This window comes from Carettochelys insculpta, chromosome 7 (assembly GCF_033958435.1).
Source record: "Carettochelys insculpta isolate YL-2023 chromosome 7, ASM3395843v1, whole genome shotgun sequence".
NCBI lineage: Eukaryota > Metazoa > Chordata > Testudines > Carettochelyidae > Carettochelys > Carettochelys insculpta.
Genome location: NC_134143.1, coordinates 33,976,363 through 33,991,436, shown reverse-complemented (window position 1 = coordinate 33,991,436; position 15,074 = coordinate 33,976,363). Strand labels below are relative to the sequence as shown.

The window sequence follows — 15,074 nt, the reverse complement described above, 5'->3', positions numbered from 1 at the left end:
TTTCTTTAAAATGTGAACATACCCTAAGTGACTTGAAGATTTTTATTGAGACCTCTGAATTTGTCCTCAAGGCTCTATTTTTAAAGTGTCAGCCATCTGATCTTCCTGCTGCACGTTCAAAGGCACACAAGGTTGTAAACTGATGTATGGCGCAAGTTCCTGGATCTTGATTTGTGCACTGGCTATGTGATCACATTCTTGGGCAAGTGGTTGACAGCAAGGAGAGCGATAGTTTGTTTCAACCTATCTATCACAACTGATCTTCCATGCACTGAGCCTGATTCTTATGTACCATAAGGCTCTTTTACAATATCTGAGTAGTACAAATGAAAATGAGGCCCATTATGCTGAACCAATAATGGCTAGGCACAGAGACACCTACAATAATAGCTGTATTAAGCCTATTTCCCTCAGCTGGTATCAACTTCATAGTAGAAGACAATGGTCTTAGGATGTTAACATTTAACCGATTAACCCGTAAGCCACAGCCTAAATGTATGAGGCTTACAGGTCACAGTGAACAGGTGTGGGCTGGAGCAGCCCCCTGCCCACCATGGGCAGAGAGTTGGTCCAGTCCCAGGGGGCCTGCCATAGGAGTTGGGCACTCTGGCGCTGCTGGAGCAGTCCTCATCCATGGTGGGCCTGGCCTGGGAATGCTACAGGCCTGGGAGCTCCAGCCCAAGTAGAACAGTCCCCATCTGCGGCAGTCCCAGGTATGCCATGGTCAGAAACACTCGATGTGGCTGGAGTGGCCTCCCTAGCTGTTCCCTACCACCACAGTTTAATCAGTTAACCAGTTAAGTCTACAGTTAACTAGTTAACTAATTTAACAGGATTTTACATCCCAAAATGGTCTAAAGTGAGGATTACTGTAGAAAGAGAAATTTCAATTAATGGTAGAAATAAAAGTGTATCTGGCTGGCTGACTTTTCAGTTATCACAAGTTTAATTTTTAAGTTACATGTAACCCCAAATAATGGTATTGTAAAATGGATTAAGGAGAGTCGTGCATGAATTCCTATTTGGACACACCTATCGTCTTTGCTCCGGCTCTTTTTTTCCCATCAAAAATATTTCATTGCTTATCTCCTTATTTTAACCAAAATAAAATTGTGTTCCTTCTATTGTAGGGGCTGACGTTTGAGGAGGTGGAAAGCTTTTTTACTTTTCTGAAGAATATAAATGATGTGGACACAGCTTTGAGCTTTTACCATATGGCTGGAGCATCTCTTGATAAAGGTATTAAATACTTGTTGGCTTGCTTGATTTTTCTTCCAGTGGTGGAATACCGTGAAAACAGGATGTTCAAACTTGAAACTGTTCAGCAAGACTTTTCTGACAGACAACAAAGTGCACTTAAAATCATGTTTTCTTCTTGTCATGAGAAGTTTTTAACCTGCAGCTGCTTGTGGGGAAAAAGGGTTTTGGAATTTTTGTCCTCTGTTTAGTGTGAGGAAAAATATATAGAAATGTACTTCCTGTTTGCATTCTTCAGACTATTTTAACAGATCTACAGGGTCTGAGCATCAATAATTGACTAAGATTACATTCAGCTCTAATCTCTACTTTACTTTTTTCCTGCATAGTATTGTGTATCATCTACATCATGATTCAGTACATTTAGCACATGGTTCCTTTCAAGTTTTTAGGCTATATTATAAAAAATCTTAACAATTCGCTATATGTTGTTTTTAGTGTTCAGAAATCAAAGTTTGGTGTGAATATCTTTTTATCCTCCAGACCTACAACAAGGATGCACTTAGAGTCTGTAATGTCAACTTTGATAGGACTTTTAGCCTGAATGCTGGGACTTTGCATGCTATACTTTCATGTGTTTTATAGCAGATGTGAAAATCATTGCTGAAAATAGGGATGTGCACACAATCTCACTTAAGTGGGAAAAGGAGAAACAAGATTATGTTTGTATCAGTAATTCTCAATCTTTTGGCATTAAAGTCATTTCCTGCTCTTGTGGAAGCCTCAGTACAGATTTAGTCAGAGATCCAGTCTAGAGCATGGTGAAACATGGGAAGCAGCCCCTTCCTAGCAGCCACAGGTGGAGACATGAAAAGAAGAAAATGCTGTCCTGGCAGGTTTTGGAAACCTTAATATCTGAACCACAAAGACCATAAACTCTACTGGGCAAGGACTCTATCTCTGTTGGGCTATGAACTGCCATGTACTCTTACAATACTTACAATTTCTTCTACAACATCCAAAACAAGGATGGAGTATTTGGTGAACATTAGAAAGGGGCCCCACGGAATTCATCATATTGAAGGAAAGTAAAACCCTAGTTCCTTGTCCCTTTGCCACAATTCTGACTTTTGCCTTCTACTTCTGAATCCCTCATAGTTCCCTGAGTCTTAGCATCAAAATAACTTCTGTGCAGGTTCTCTTCAAATGCATTTAAAAAAAAAAAAAAGTCCAGATAAAACATACTTTTACTGGTGGCCAAGTGTAGGGCCTACAGATTCTTGTGTAAACTATCTCTAAGTGAAGCCACACAGTAGGTTAGCTCTTTATCAAGCAATGGCTACTTTATATTCCACCATCACCTCATGGGAAATCCCTTCCAAAAGGAACCAGCAGTAGTAGATGAATAATACAGTACTGAACCAAGAACAATTCTAACAATGTAATCTGTTAAATGTGCATACTCATCCCCTTCTTTTTTTTCACCTTCATTCTATGCTTAACTAATCCACCAAATAGTGTGGAAATTTGCACTGTAAAACAGAAGTTAATTGTTTCTAAATTGCCCATAAAAAGATTATTTTTAATATGTTACAGTTGCATAATTGTGTTAAGTCTGCATTTTTTCTGATTAGTAAATGTTTGTAAAACTCGATGGTAAGATTGGAAACATAACACATCACAAACTAAAGTTTTCAAATCCTAAGGAAAATCCCTTTCTGTATATAAAAACTATGAGTTATTCGACCAGCTAAAACTTACAGGTAAAAAGTTTTAACTTTGAGCCGTTACTGCTCTGCACTAATATTGATGTTAATCTAGACACGCCCCATATTATAGTTCCAGAGTGTCAATTTAAGTTAACTAAAAATTAACCTGATTTAGAATAGGGTCATAAACTGTAATCTAAGCGTAGCTCATTAGAGGTAGAAGCCAGTTACTTAGACTTAGGTCCGCCTGTGCATCTGGGCACATTGGGCAACAAGTGCTCACCAGCGACTTCGGTCGGCTGCAAATAATTCCACCTCCTCCCATGATATACCAATGTTTAGAGCCCCTTGAAAAGTTAAAAGCTTGTAACCTACCTCCTGAATATCCCTTCATTGGAAAGTAACAGTGCTGGCCTGGTCTACATGTACAAGTTTTACCATTTTACCTATGCTAGAAGTGAGAGAGAATCATACCCTTAACAGACATGGCTATGCTGGCAAAAGCTCCAGTGTAGAGTTACATTGACAGTGCGCCTAATGTAGTGCTGAGAACGGGCAAAAGAACACTGGTTTCTCTGCATTGTGTTACAAAAAACTGGAAATTTTGCCACAGGTTCCAGTAGATTAAAATCTGGAGGGCTGTCATAGATTGATATGAACATGAATGAAGCAGTCATTGCAATGTAGTTTATGATGATAATGACCTACAAATGTTTTTGCTGCCCCAGATATTTAGAGTAGCAGAGATTTTTCTATTAATAGTTAATGTAGACTTTGGGGGCAAGCTGAACACTTTAGCAGCTGCATAGATTATTGTGCAAGTTTGACCCAGAAAGGCATGCATAGAGCTTTGGAGTCAAGGAAATGGGGAGGACGTTGATACTGGGATGTTGGATGTGGCTTTGGCATGAAAAGGAATTCATCTGTCCTTTTTCTTTGGACTCTGGATTGCAGGTGGTCTGAATCAGGACAGGGTTAGGTGGAGTTGCTCAGTAGAGGATAGTGTGTTAATGAACTATTTATGCTCCAGTGAGATGCACGTTACATGGTTCCTAGGATGTAAATATGTCCTTGTTCTACCCTTTCCAGGAGCTGAATTCTCATAACATTGCTTAGATCTCTATTAATCTACCACATAAAAACCACTCACCTGACTGCCAAAAGAATGGGATTATTTAGAGTATTAAGTATTAAAAGCGACTATAGAAAAATCCTTATATACTGAATAAATTATTCCTAAAACACTTCAGCAGACTGAGCCATGTTTATGATTCTAAAAGCCTTATAAGCTGAAAGAGGGGAAAATTAGTAACACAAAATACACGCAGCAGGTTGCTGCTTCACAGATTTTTTTTCACACTTAATCTAAGCTATTATGAAGTTTTAAAAAGAATGGTAGAAAATATGTATTTCAATAAACCATGGAATAATGCACTAATTTAGTCATTCAAGCTTGTCTTTTCTAGAAATAACTGTTGTGCTGCCAAAAATTCAATGGCAACAAAATTTTAAATTGCAAATAAACAAAAAAAAATCTCACACAGAAATTCTGTATGGCAAATGAGCTCAGGAGTGGAGCATGGTCTGGGCTGGAAGTCTCATAGGCTAAGTCTGTATTGCATTTTAAAATCCATGGCAGGGACTCTCAAACCCCAGGTCAGAGACTTGAGATCATGCTGCAACACTAAAAATAGTAGTGTAGATATTGTAACTCAGGTTTGAGTTCAGGATCTGAGGGCCATGCCCCTCCCACTGACAGTTCAAGACCTACCTTGAGCAGAAGTCTGGAAGAAACTGAGGCCAGGTCTACAGTAGGGGAGAAAATCAAAATAAAATAAGTAATTCACATAGCTGGAGTAGCATAGCTACAGTTGACGCACCTTACATTGATTTTCTGCACCATCCCCACAGTGGATGGTTGATGGGAGAAATTCTCCTGTTGACTTCCCTTACTCCTCACAACTGCAAGGAGTACCAGGGTCAATGAAGGGTGCTCTTAGCATTCAGTTTAGTACATCCTTACTACACCTGCTAAATCAAACCCTGGAAGATCGAACTTCAGAGTGTTGATTCTCTGGTAAGTATAGACAGGCCTTGAGAGGCATATTGCTAAAACCCTTTTTGTATGGAGGTGACAGTACTTCTGGAGGAAAGTATTTTGTTTTTGAAGAGAAACGTGAATGCTTGCTGATAGAAAGGCATATTTACAGGGAGAAGTGGAGAGTCTAGAGGTGAATGGTTTGGGACTGCATCAGGGTGAGGGTAAATTATGGGGAGAAGGGTGACAAATGGGGATGGGCAGCAGGGCAAAAGGGGGAGAAGCATTGAGAAGGAGACTTGCAGGTAAGTGGCAGGACATCTAGAGAAAAACAGGGGAAGAAGGGTTGCTTGTCAGTCCCCCATTCTTCCCTTTTGAGTATGTGCCAGCACCTGGGGGGCACGTAATCTACAACTCTCTTACTCTATAACTTTGGCTTCCTTTAAAATTTACCGTGAAAAGTAGATTGTTATTTTCAATAAAGAATGTTATAAACAGGTGCAAGAGAATCAGACAGAGATTAAATTAATGGAAACATAACAGACCACGTTGATACAATTCCAGGACTATGCTGAAATGGTTTTCAGTAAAAACAGATATGAACTGTAAATTATTGAACCAAAACTGGTGTATGTGTCAGATTTTAAGCCTAATTAGTGGACCAGATAGCAAGTGGATAAGTTGTTTCACCCATCGCTCCTTTTTTGGGTCCTTAAAATAATGTACCAATGGGAAGAAAAAACAGAGAGGAGCCAGAAGTTCTTGAAGCAAAGTTCATCTACCTGGCTGCCACCTCCCGTATCTTCTGGCACACCAGACTTTATTTCAATCCTAAAAGATGCCTAACCAAACCAAGCCAGAGAGAGGGACTCCGAGAACTTTGCCACTTCTACTGGCTCCATCTGAATCCCAGATACCATCTGGGATGAAAAGAGATTGTGTTTTAGGAGGCACACCAGCTCTAGCTTTTCTCAACTTCTTTTCTTTTCTTTCTAAGGACAGTTGGGGATTTTAACAATAGCAGCGGCTCCAGCTCATCTACTTGATTTCTTCTCTTTCCCCTAAAGGACAGTTATTGCCATCTTTGACACCATCCCAAAGATGGTCAAACGGGGGAGGGGTTTCCTTCTAAACACTCTCTCCACCTAAAGAAAATGGAACAAGGGATGTTAAAATTAAAAGCCTTACTTAATACCTCACATTTCAAATCTTTCAATTGTTTTTCCTTCTTTTCTGTATCTTTAATAAAAATTTAGTTTTTTTTAACTCACATGCTTGCCATGGTACTAAGTAGGTAGCAGTCTCTGGCCAGCTCTACACTATAGAGCTGAAAGTCGATCCTAGATGTGCAATTCCAGCTATGACAATTGCTTCCTTCAATTTACGTTCAATTCATTTGTTCATCAACTTGATCAGTTTCAAAAAAGCCTTCATAGGGATAATCTTTGGCATATTCTGAGAGCATATGGAATACTGCAACAAGTAGTACAGCTCATCAAGAGTTTTTATAACAATTTTACATTCAGCATGGGAAACAGTGATCTGCGCTTCAAAGTTAAGACTGGGATAAGGCAGGGATGTGTCAAGTCTCCAAAGCTCTGTAACTTAGTCATAGACTGGGTTATGCTGCGTACAACAGAAGATGAGCCAAGAGGCATTAGATGGACCATGTTCTCTACACTAGAAGACCTTGATTTTGCCAACAACCTCATGCTGCTCTCCCATACACATCATCAGAGACAAATTGACTCTGCACTTTCGGAAAGCAGGTCAGACCAAGAGTTAGCTAGAAGAAGTAAGTCATGACCCTAAACATTGAGGCACCAGCATTGGTCAAGATCAGTGGCCACAACCTACCTACCACAGAGATCTTTACGTGCTTGGATAGTATCCTCAGACAAGGCAGAGCTGTGAGAAGTGATATCCAGAGCAAACTCAGTAAAGCCAGAAATGTCTTCATAAGGGTGAATGCTGTATGGAACTCATCACAGTACAGCATCCACACCAAGCTGAAGTTTTATCAGAGCTGTGTTTTATCAACATTATTAAAATGGATCAGAATGCTGGCGGATGACAGAGTACAACCTCAATAAATTGTCGATCTTTCACGCCAGAAGCCTTTGGAGGGTCCTCCATATTTTTTGGCCAAGGATAATTTCAAATCAGGACCTGCTTGCACAGTGCAAGCAAGATGACCTTGCCACCATCATTATGAAAAGACACTGGAGATGGATTGGGCATGTGCTCAGGAAAGATGGAAGCTCCATCATAAAAACTGCTGTGCACCGGACTTCTGAAGGGAAGCGGAAACGAGGACGACCCAAGACAACATGATGCCAAACTGTTGAAGTAGAAATGAAGAACATGAATCACACCTGAGACACTAGTGAGAGGCTGACCCCCAGAAAGAACCTGGTTTAATTTTTTATATCTTGAAATTGTGAGTCTAGAAGGATGATTGAAACTTAATTCACAAATCATCAAGAATATGTGGCGATTTAGAGTGTGTATACCAAAGGAAAAGTAAAGTTGTTCTAGGACTCGTTATTTTTAGAAAAATAAAATTGTCAAAATTTATAAATAGAAGAGGGAAAAGAAAATAAGCAAACACGTATTTTCATTGAAGAAAGCCTGAGAATACCACAGTGATTTGTTTCTGACTATCGGTGAAATCGTTGCTTGTAAAAGTTATCCTGTATTATGACTACACTTGAGACTTACGTTGGTTACCACTGTGACATGCTGTGGTGCCTCAAAGGTATAAATATTTTTAAAAATAATAATTCTGGGCTCCCTAAGTGACCGGGTGAAATCTTCTCCTTAGAAACCAATATAGTGGGCATGTAAAGGTTTGCAGGAGCAAAATATATTTCACTTGAGACAATACCTTGTTGTACAGTAAATTAGCAAACAGACCCTCAGATCATATCTCATGCATATCCCAAACTTAGGTTTTGTCTACATTTAAAAGTTTATAGTGTGGCTGCAGCAGCACTTTAATGCAGCAGTGTGGTCATGGCAAAAGCGCTGGGAGAAAACTCTTCCGGCACTCTAGGTAAACCATCTGTCTGAGCAGAATAACTAACAGTGCTGGGAGCACAGCTCCTAATTCTGTAGCACTGTCCCCACTGGTACTTTACAGCACTGGAATGTATTGTGCTTGGGGGACAGGCAGTGTTTTTTTCACACTCCTGAGCCAGAAGGTTGTAGCAGTTAAGTGGCCATGTCGACTTAGCCTTACCCTGAAATTGTCTTAGATATTTGGAATACTACAGAGCAGACCATGAGCTTTTATTACACTATTGCTCCAAAGAGTATTAGGTTTTTCCTCAATAAGCTGTTAAAAAATACTATAATTTATATATTGATTCATTGACATTTGTGGTATCCACTGCCCTTCATTGCTGCCAGTTTCCTGAAGGCTTTTACTGTCAGTAAATAAGCAAGCAGTTGATGCTATTAACCATGCTTGTGTCTCATCCCCATTTAATTTATCCTGATGCCAGTGCTCTTGGGTTCTGCGTTAGGATTGTTACCTCTGGTGGCTGGAGAATAGTGTAATGCCTGTTTTAATGGATCATAGATAATTTGTATGGCTTGAGCATTTATGCAAAGCATGAAATATTTCAGAACGATGGACTTGAACTGATCCCAGAACTACTGATGGAATGTATATCTAACCTTACTAGTGAATTCATCTCCTGAGCTCCATCAGCAGTCCCAGAGTAGTGTAGATCTTTACATTATTGTCCAGGAAGCTTCAAAGATAACACACTCTTTAGAAAAATGAGCTAGTTCTCTTCTCTCTTGGAGCTACTGATTTTTGTCTATCTGCAGAGATTCTACTGCTTCCTGTAATGAGGAAGCAACAAGGGGGTCCTGTGGCACCTTATAGAATAACAGAAATGTAGGAGCATAAGCTTTCGTGGGCAAAGACCCACTTTGTCAGATGTTAGTCTATAAGGTGCCACAGGATCCCTCGTTGCTTTTGCAGATCCAGACTAACATGGATACCCCTCTGATACTTGACACTAATGAAGAAAACCTTCTGAATTTGGCAACAAGAAAGAGGAACTTTAATTACATTTAAAAGTCTTTAAATTAGGCAAAAACTGGTGGTGACATCATAATACTGAGAAATGCAAAACTGGAAGGCCAAAGTGATGCTCACTCCTTAAACATGCTGACCCCACAAGTGCTTTTTGCAGGCAAGATGACCAAGAAAAGAGGCAGGCCTTCCCCAGGCACTGTGAAAGCCAGCAAACTCCAGGCTTGTGTGTCCAAATTTTGGATAATGGCCCTCTTAAGCCTGCCTTAGAATCAAATGATCACTGTCAAAACCTCAGGTGTTACACAGCAGGTAGCCCTTGAGCAGTGGAACTTTTAAATCTTCACTAGCCAAGCCACTCTTGGCTGTACCTGAAAGCCCCTGAACCCACAGAATCTTCTCTCTCCGTGCAATCGTTTCAGAAAATACAGCCTAAATCTTGTCTGTCTGAGCTCCTCAACCCTAATTACAAAGTGCCTTGTTAGAGCACAGCTCATACACCTATTTCATCCAGTTCACGTGTGCAGTACTGACTTTCCCCAAGCAGTATGGGAGGCCAAGCGTGCTAGATAGGTGCTGTTGTGGACCCTAAACCAAGAGTGTCTGAATTCCCTCTGCATACATATGCAAATTGATTTATGAAAAATTATTGCAGTGTATCAGAAATACTGCTAATAGCTAACTTTGGTCAGGCATATTTGAAGAACTTCCTCCATTTCAAAGGCCTAGGTAGGGTTTAAATACAGGGAAATACATGAGAACTTGACTTAAATTATATACTGCTATTAAAGCAAATGTAGGTCTCATTTGATCTCAAAAATTAAAGATCTTCAGCAAAGGTTAAATTATAGCAATTAAAATATATATCCTTCCCAAGGTAACTTTTTGAAATCTGTATGCTGACAGTTTTATAGAAGACTTGCATAAAACTGAAATGTAAATTACCTGCGAAATAAGTTCATCCATGCTATTTTTAAAAAGCGTTCCATACATTAATGAACATCTCACAACAACTTTATGTGACAGATAACATTTGCAGATAGCAAAAGCCTAAGATGCAAAGATAAATGAGTGATCTCAGGTTATGTCATTTAAAGATTAGGCCTGACATAGAACCCATATCTTCTGGTTCACTTTATTGTGTTTTAATCATAGAATTGGAAGGGACCTCAGGAGGTCATCTAGTCAAGCTCCCTGCCTATATCATCCCAGACAGCACTTTGTCAAGCTGGGACTTAAAAAACCTCCTGGGATAGATTCCACCACCTCCCTAGGTAATGCATTCCAGTGCTTCACTACCCTCCAGGTGAAATTTCTTTTTCCTAATATCCAACCACACCTCCCCCACTATAACTTCAGACCATTGCTCCTTGTTCTGCCATCTGTAACTGCTGAGAACAGCATCTCTCCATCCTCTTTAGCGACCCCCTTCAGGGAGTTGAAGGCTGCTATCAAATCATACCTCACTCTTCTCTTCTGCAAACTAAATAAGCCCAAATCCCTCACCCTGTCCTCACAGGTCGTGTGCTCCAACTACCTGATCATTTTTGTTGCCCTCCTCTGGAACCTCTCCAGTGCATCCACATCCTTTCTATACTGGGGGGCCAGACCTGGATGCAAAACTCCAGATGTGGCTTCACCAGTGCCAAACAGAAGAGAAAAATAATTTCTCTAGATCTGCTGGAAATGCTGTTCCTAATGCACCCCTATATTCCATCAGCCTTCTTGGCTACCAGGGCACACTGAAAGTGTTTTTAAAACACAGTTCTAACCTTCCCATTACCTTCCCACCTGCCTAACGTGAGCATATGTTTAATGAACTGTATTGTGAAATGAGCCATGGGGCTAAATTTACATAATTTCCTTAGCAATAAATTTTATCTCTCCTCAGATATCAAGTGCCTTTGATGGACTGCACGCTTGTCTACACTCTATCAAAGTGGGGACTGTAGAGTTGCACTCACCAGTATTCACCTCTGTAGTCCACACTGCAGTGTTGTATAAACAGATGTGTTCTGTACACTTCCTTGAGGCACAACATTCTATATGGGCTCCAATTGCTTGGTCCAGAATTAATTGTGCAGCTTGCCAGTGATCTGAATCACTTGGCCCAGACTCTGCACAAGCCATCAAGAGGGGAAGGGAGCAACTGTATGCCAGGTTATTCAGTATGAATATAAGATCATCAACCACATTATAGAGGGGCATGCTTGGACATCTGTTTTGTGTCAGTTTGGCCCAGAAAACAATAAGCTGCAGAACAACAATCAACAAATTGTGTCAGGCTCTGCAGAAGCATTTTGAAGGACTGTCGGGATATATGGGGTAATAAGATTTTATCTGGACCTTTCGATCTTTGGACTTAACATGCATTGAACTCATCCATGTCAAACTAGATAGGAAAGTGAAACCTGCTTTTTCCCAGAGCATTGAACACTTGTAACATTTGCAGGGACCTTAAGATTGTCAGTTACTATACTCAGAGTATGGGGATAGAAGTAGAAATGAAATCAGCTGCTGCAATTAATTAAGATTCATGTATGTTGCTGAATTAAATCATAAAGACTGTTACAGAGCACTTATGGGACTACAGACTGCCTTCATCATATGCACCCATTAGCTTGAATTGTGGTTGATTCTCAACATGATTGCCTTGTATTTTCCAAACTGACTTACACCAAGGGGACTGTATTGAAGAAGAGCACTGAAGGTTCAAAAACAAGGGTGTGTTTTGGTGTGCATGTGGTTATTTTACTTGCTTAAAACATCAGAGAATTCCAAATGGACTTGACTGTTTTAGTGCATTCAGGCACTCGTCAAAACATTGTCAGATGCAGTATAATTCACAATGACTCAATGTGGGTGTAGGCTTTATATAATGAGTTTCCCCTACTGTTCAGTTGGCAGTGGCTTGGCTCAACGGTGTTTAGTCCAATTGATCCACGTTCTCTACAAAATCCACTTAGAAATGATTCCTTGTTTTTTCCTAATTAAATTTTGACTCTTGCAATTAAAGAGCATTTAAGTGCGCAGCAGCCCCACCACACGGTTCACAGGCTACTTCTGAATTACAAAGCACAGTCACAGAAGAGAATGAGTGGTAATACTTAAGGGAGGAGGATGGTTGGTGGGCTTGAAAAGGGAGGGGGTTTTGAGGGGGGTTTAGAGTTGTGACGGTCTCTAGAGTGTTCATGCACATTATCCAGTTTCTTAGGTTTCTCATAAAATATCATATACAGAAGTTGAGGGGATATTCACCTTAGGAGATAAGCAAGGTGGTTGCAAGAGACAAATTGTGGATGCTCCCCAGACAGAGGATGCCTGCTGTGCTTTTGTTTCATCACCATTGAAATACAGTGTTCTGACAGGTTCCACTTAACAGCCTTGTCTAGAACCCAGAAATGTTGCAAAGCTGTCGGTGGGTCTATGGACAGCTTACTTGTTTTCAGGGGCAGCTTTTTGATCGTTAGTACTGGTAGTCAGATGAGGAACTTCCATCATGTTAAATGAAAGCTTGGCTGTTCTCAGTGTCAAGGAAGGGAGTTATTCTCCATCTTTCATCCCAGGGAAGGTGTTTGTCAGCTGAACTTGAAGCAAAGACAGGAAGTTGGTAAAACCTGGAGTGATACAGTATTTCTGCCTGCCTGGCACAGCAGGCATCTAGAGGGGCAAGTGGAAGTTAATGAGATACAGATGCAGAAACAGAGAGACAGGAATTTGGGAATAAAAGAGAATCTGGTAAAAGATTCTAACAGGCATGATGGAGAATCTTACCTTCAACATGTATCAATACTCATTTTGAAAACACACCTTTGACTTTTACTAGAAATAGCTTTTATAACTGACCACTTGAGGGGTGCCTCAGTGGTATTTTCTTTTCCTTTCTATAATTAACATTTCTGATATTTATGTTTCTTATTTATGAAAGACACCTAATTATTGGGAATAAAAACAGGAAATTAGGCCTGGGATGGGGGTGCAGAGGAATTAATTTGTGTTTGAAACTAGATGGTCTTGTCTTTCCTCCATTTTGCTTTTCTCTTAGATGGAGTCTACAGGATTCTCAGTTGGATTAATCTCTTCAGAATTGCATTTGTTTCACTCTTTGCCCCTAATTTCTTTGGGCTCTCTTAAAAATTAGCCCTTTGGAAATTCACTTCCAGATAACAGATTTACAAAAGCTAACAAACCATTGAACTGCAGTATGGATGTTTTTTCACTGAGTGTTTACTACACTTAAAAGGACATTTAAAAATCATTTTGCTAGCATTTTCCTCCTCCTTCTTTTCCTTCACTCCCTTCCCTGCCCCCATTCTGTGCCATGCAAGTTAATATACAGTTTCTTGGCTCCATTGAAGAGAGTTGTATAGAGGAAATCTGCACTGTGGGAGGCGTTCTGATACATACATGAACAATCATAATTTTAAATGCAGTTTACTGCACTCATCTGTTCTTCACGGATAGCTTCTGTTTGTGAGATTTCATGGTGGTTGTCAGTGAGTCTCAACAAGACAGAGAAGCTCATTGACCGTTTATTTCTTTTCCTAATAAGGGCTCATGTGCTTGTGGAATTCACTCAGTTGTTGCCAAGTGTTGGAATTCTATGTCAGTATAAAAATCTGTTTGCCTTAGGCTGAGTATCTTAGTACAGTGTTCCACAACCTTTTTTTTAACAAAGACCCGCTTTAAAAGATAACTACCCCATTACCTATAATTTTTAGACATAATTTATTTCTACCATTGCAACACATTTGTTTAAACAACTTAATCATAACTGGTTGGTTGGAAGAAATTGCCTATAGGCAATAAACTTGTACTTATGGTTGTGCAAAGAGGATAAATACAAAAAAAAGATGAACATAAAGTCCAGTTTTTTATTAATAAAAAAGGTTGAGAAACACTGAGCTAACGTACCCTTTGGAAGAGCTCTGTGTATCCCCAGTGGTGCATATACCCCTACTTGAGACCGCTTTCTAAGGTTACGTCTACACGCTGAAATTAAGTTGAATTTATTAAAGTTGACTTTGTAACACTAGATGTTATAAAGTTGAAAGGATGTGGAGCTGCCCACAGGCAGACTTGAAGCTGGAACCTCTGGAGCTCAGGGCAGGCACCTCTACAGTTCAAGCTAAAAGCCAGCAGGCTCTCAGCCTAGGCTGTAGGGGACACTCCTTCTTTCTCTCTGAATTGGTCTCAGCGCCACTACATGGGATGCTGAACCACACCTGGGTGTGTGGATTACATCCACACCTGCTCACAAAATCAACTTAGTGCACCCCCGCTAAGTTGCCAAAGTTCAACTGGTGCAGCAGGGCATTGTGGGCACTTACCCCAACGTTTCTTCAGCATCGCTGCATTCTGGGTTTTTTTTTGCCAGTGTGTTATGGGGAAAAAATGCCCCGCGAGTGGTTGTGGGTGTGTGATGTCATCCTCCCAGACTGCATTGCCCTCATTTCCTCTGCCATTGAAAACAAACAGCCATTTTTCAAAAGTCTCTTTCCCCAGTGAGATAAATTGTTTGAGTTGTCCACATTACGAAAAGAGGCAGTTTTTTCTTACAAAAAATCGTCTTTATGGGAAGCGGCAGCGTGGCCTGCACTGCCGAGCTGCCATATCGTGTGGTAGTGCAGGGGCTAGCCTCGTGGTGGAGAGGAGGGAGCTAGCCTGCCAGGCGCATGGCACCTTGGGGGGCAGGGGCAGCCCCGTAAAAATGCAAATGCAGAAAACAAGTTTCTCGGCCTATCCTGCTAAATCCTGTGCAGGGAAGAAACCCTCTCAAGCACTGAAACCCTGCACAGGATAGGGCATACTGCTGTCTGCAGATATGGTTCTCACAGCCTAGCAGCCATGTGCTGGCAGGTGGAGCCTTGATTTTTCACCCAGTACTGCTGAGCATCCCTGGTGTTTACTCAGCACAGATTCATCCACCTGCACAGAAATGCAATCCCGACTCTCCTGATGGCTCCGTGCTGGCACTCTTTTGTGACCCTCAGAAATCATGGCTAGATACAATCTCCTCACTGGCCAGAAAAAAAAATGAATTCAAATTGTTGGACTTCCTGTTTCCTACTTCCTACACACC

The 15,074-nt window shown here is 40.7% G+C and overlaps 1 protein-coding gene across 3 annotated transcripts in view; it reads left to right on the top strand.

The window, feature by feature from the left end:
- Positions 1–15,074, top strand: part of MICU1 (mitochondrial calcium uptake 1) — a 165,499-nt gene that overhangs the window by 139,687 nt on the left and 10,738 nt on the right. For all 3 annotated transcript variants that reach the window (XM_075000294.1, XM_075000295.1, XM_075000296.1), the window contains one exon: positions 1,131–1,239. In XM_075000294.1, coding sequence (XP_074856395.1) covers positions 1,131–1,239 — 109 coding nt within the window. The remainder of the gene's footprint in view (positions 1–1,130; positions 1,240–15,074) is intronic.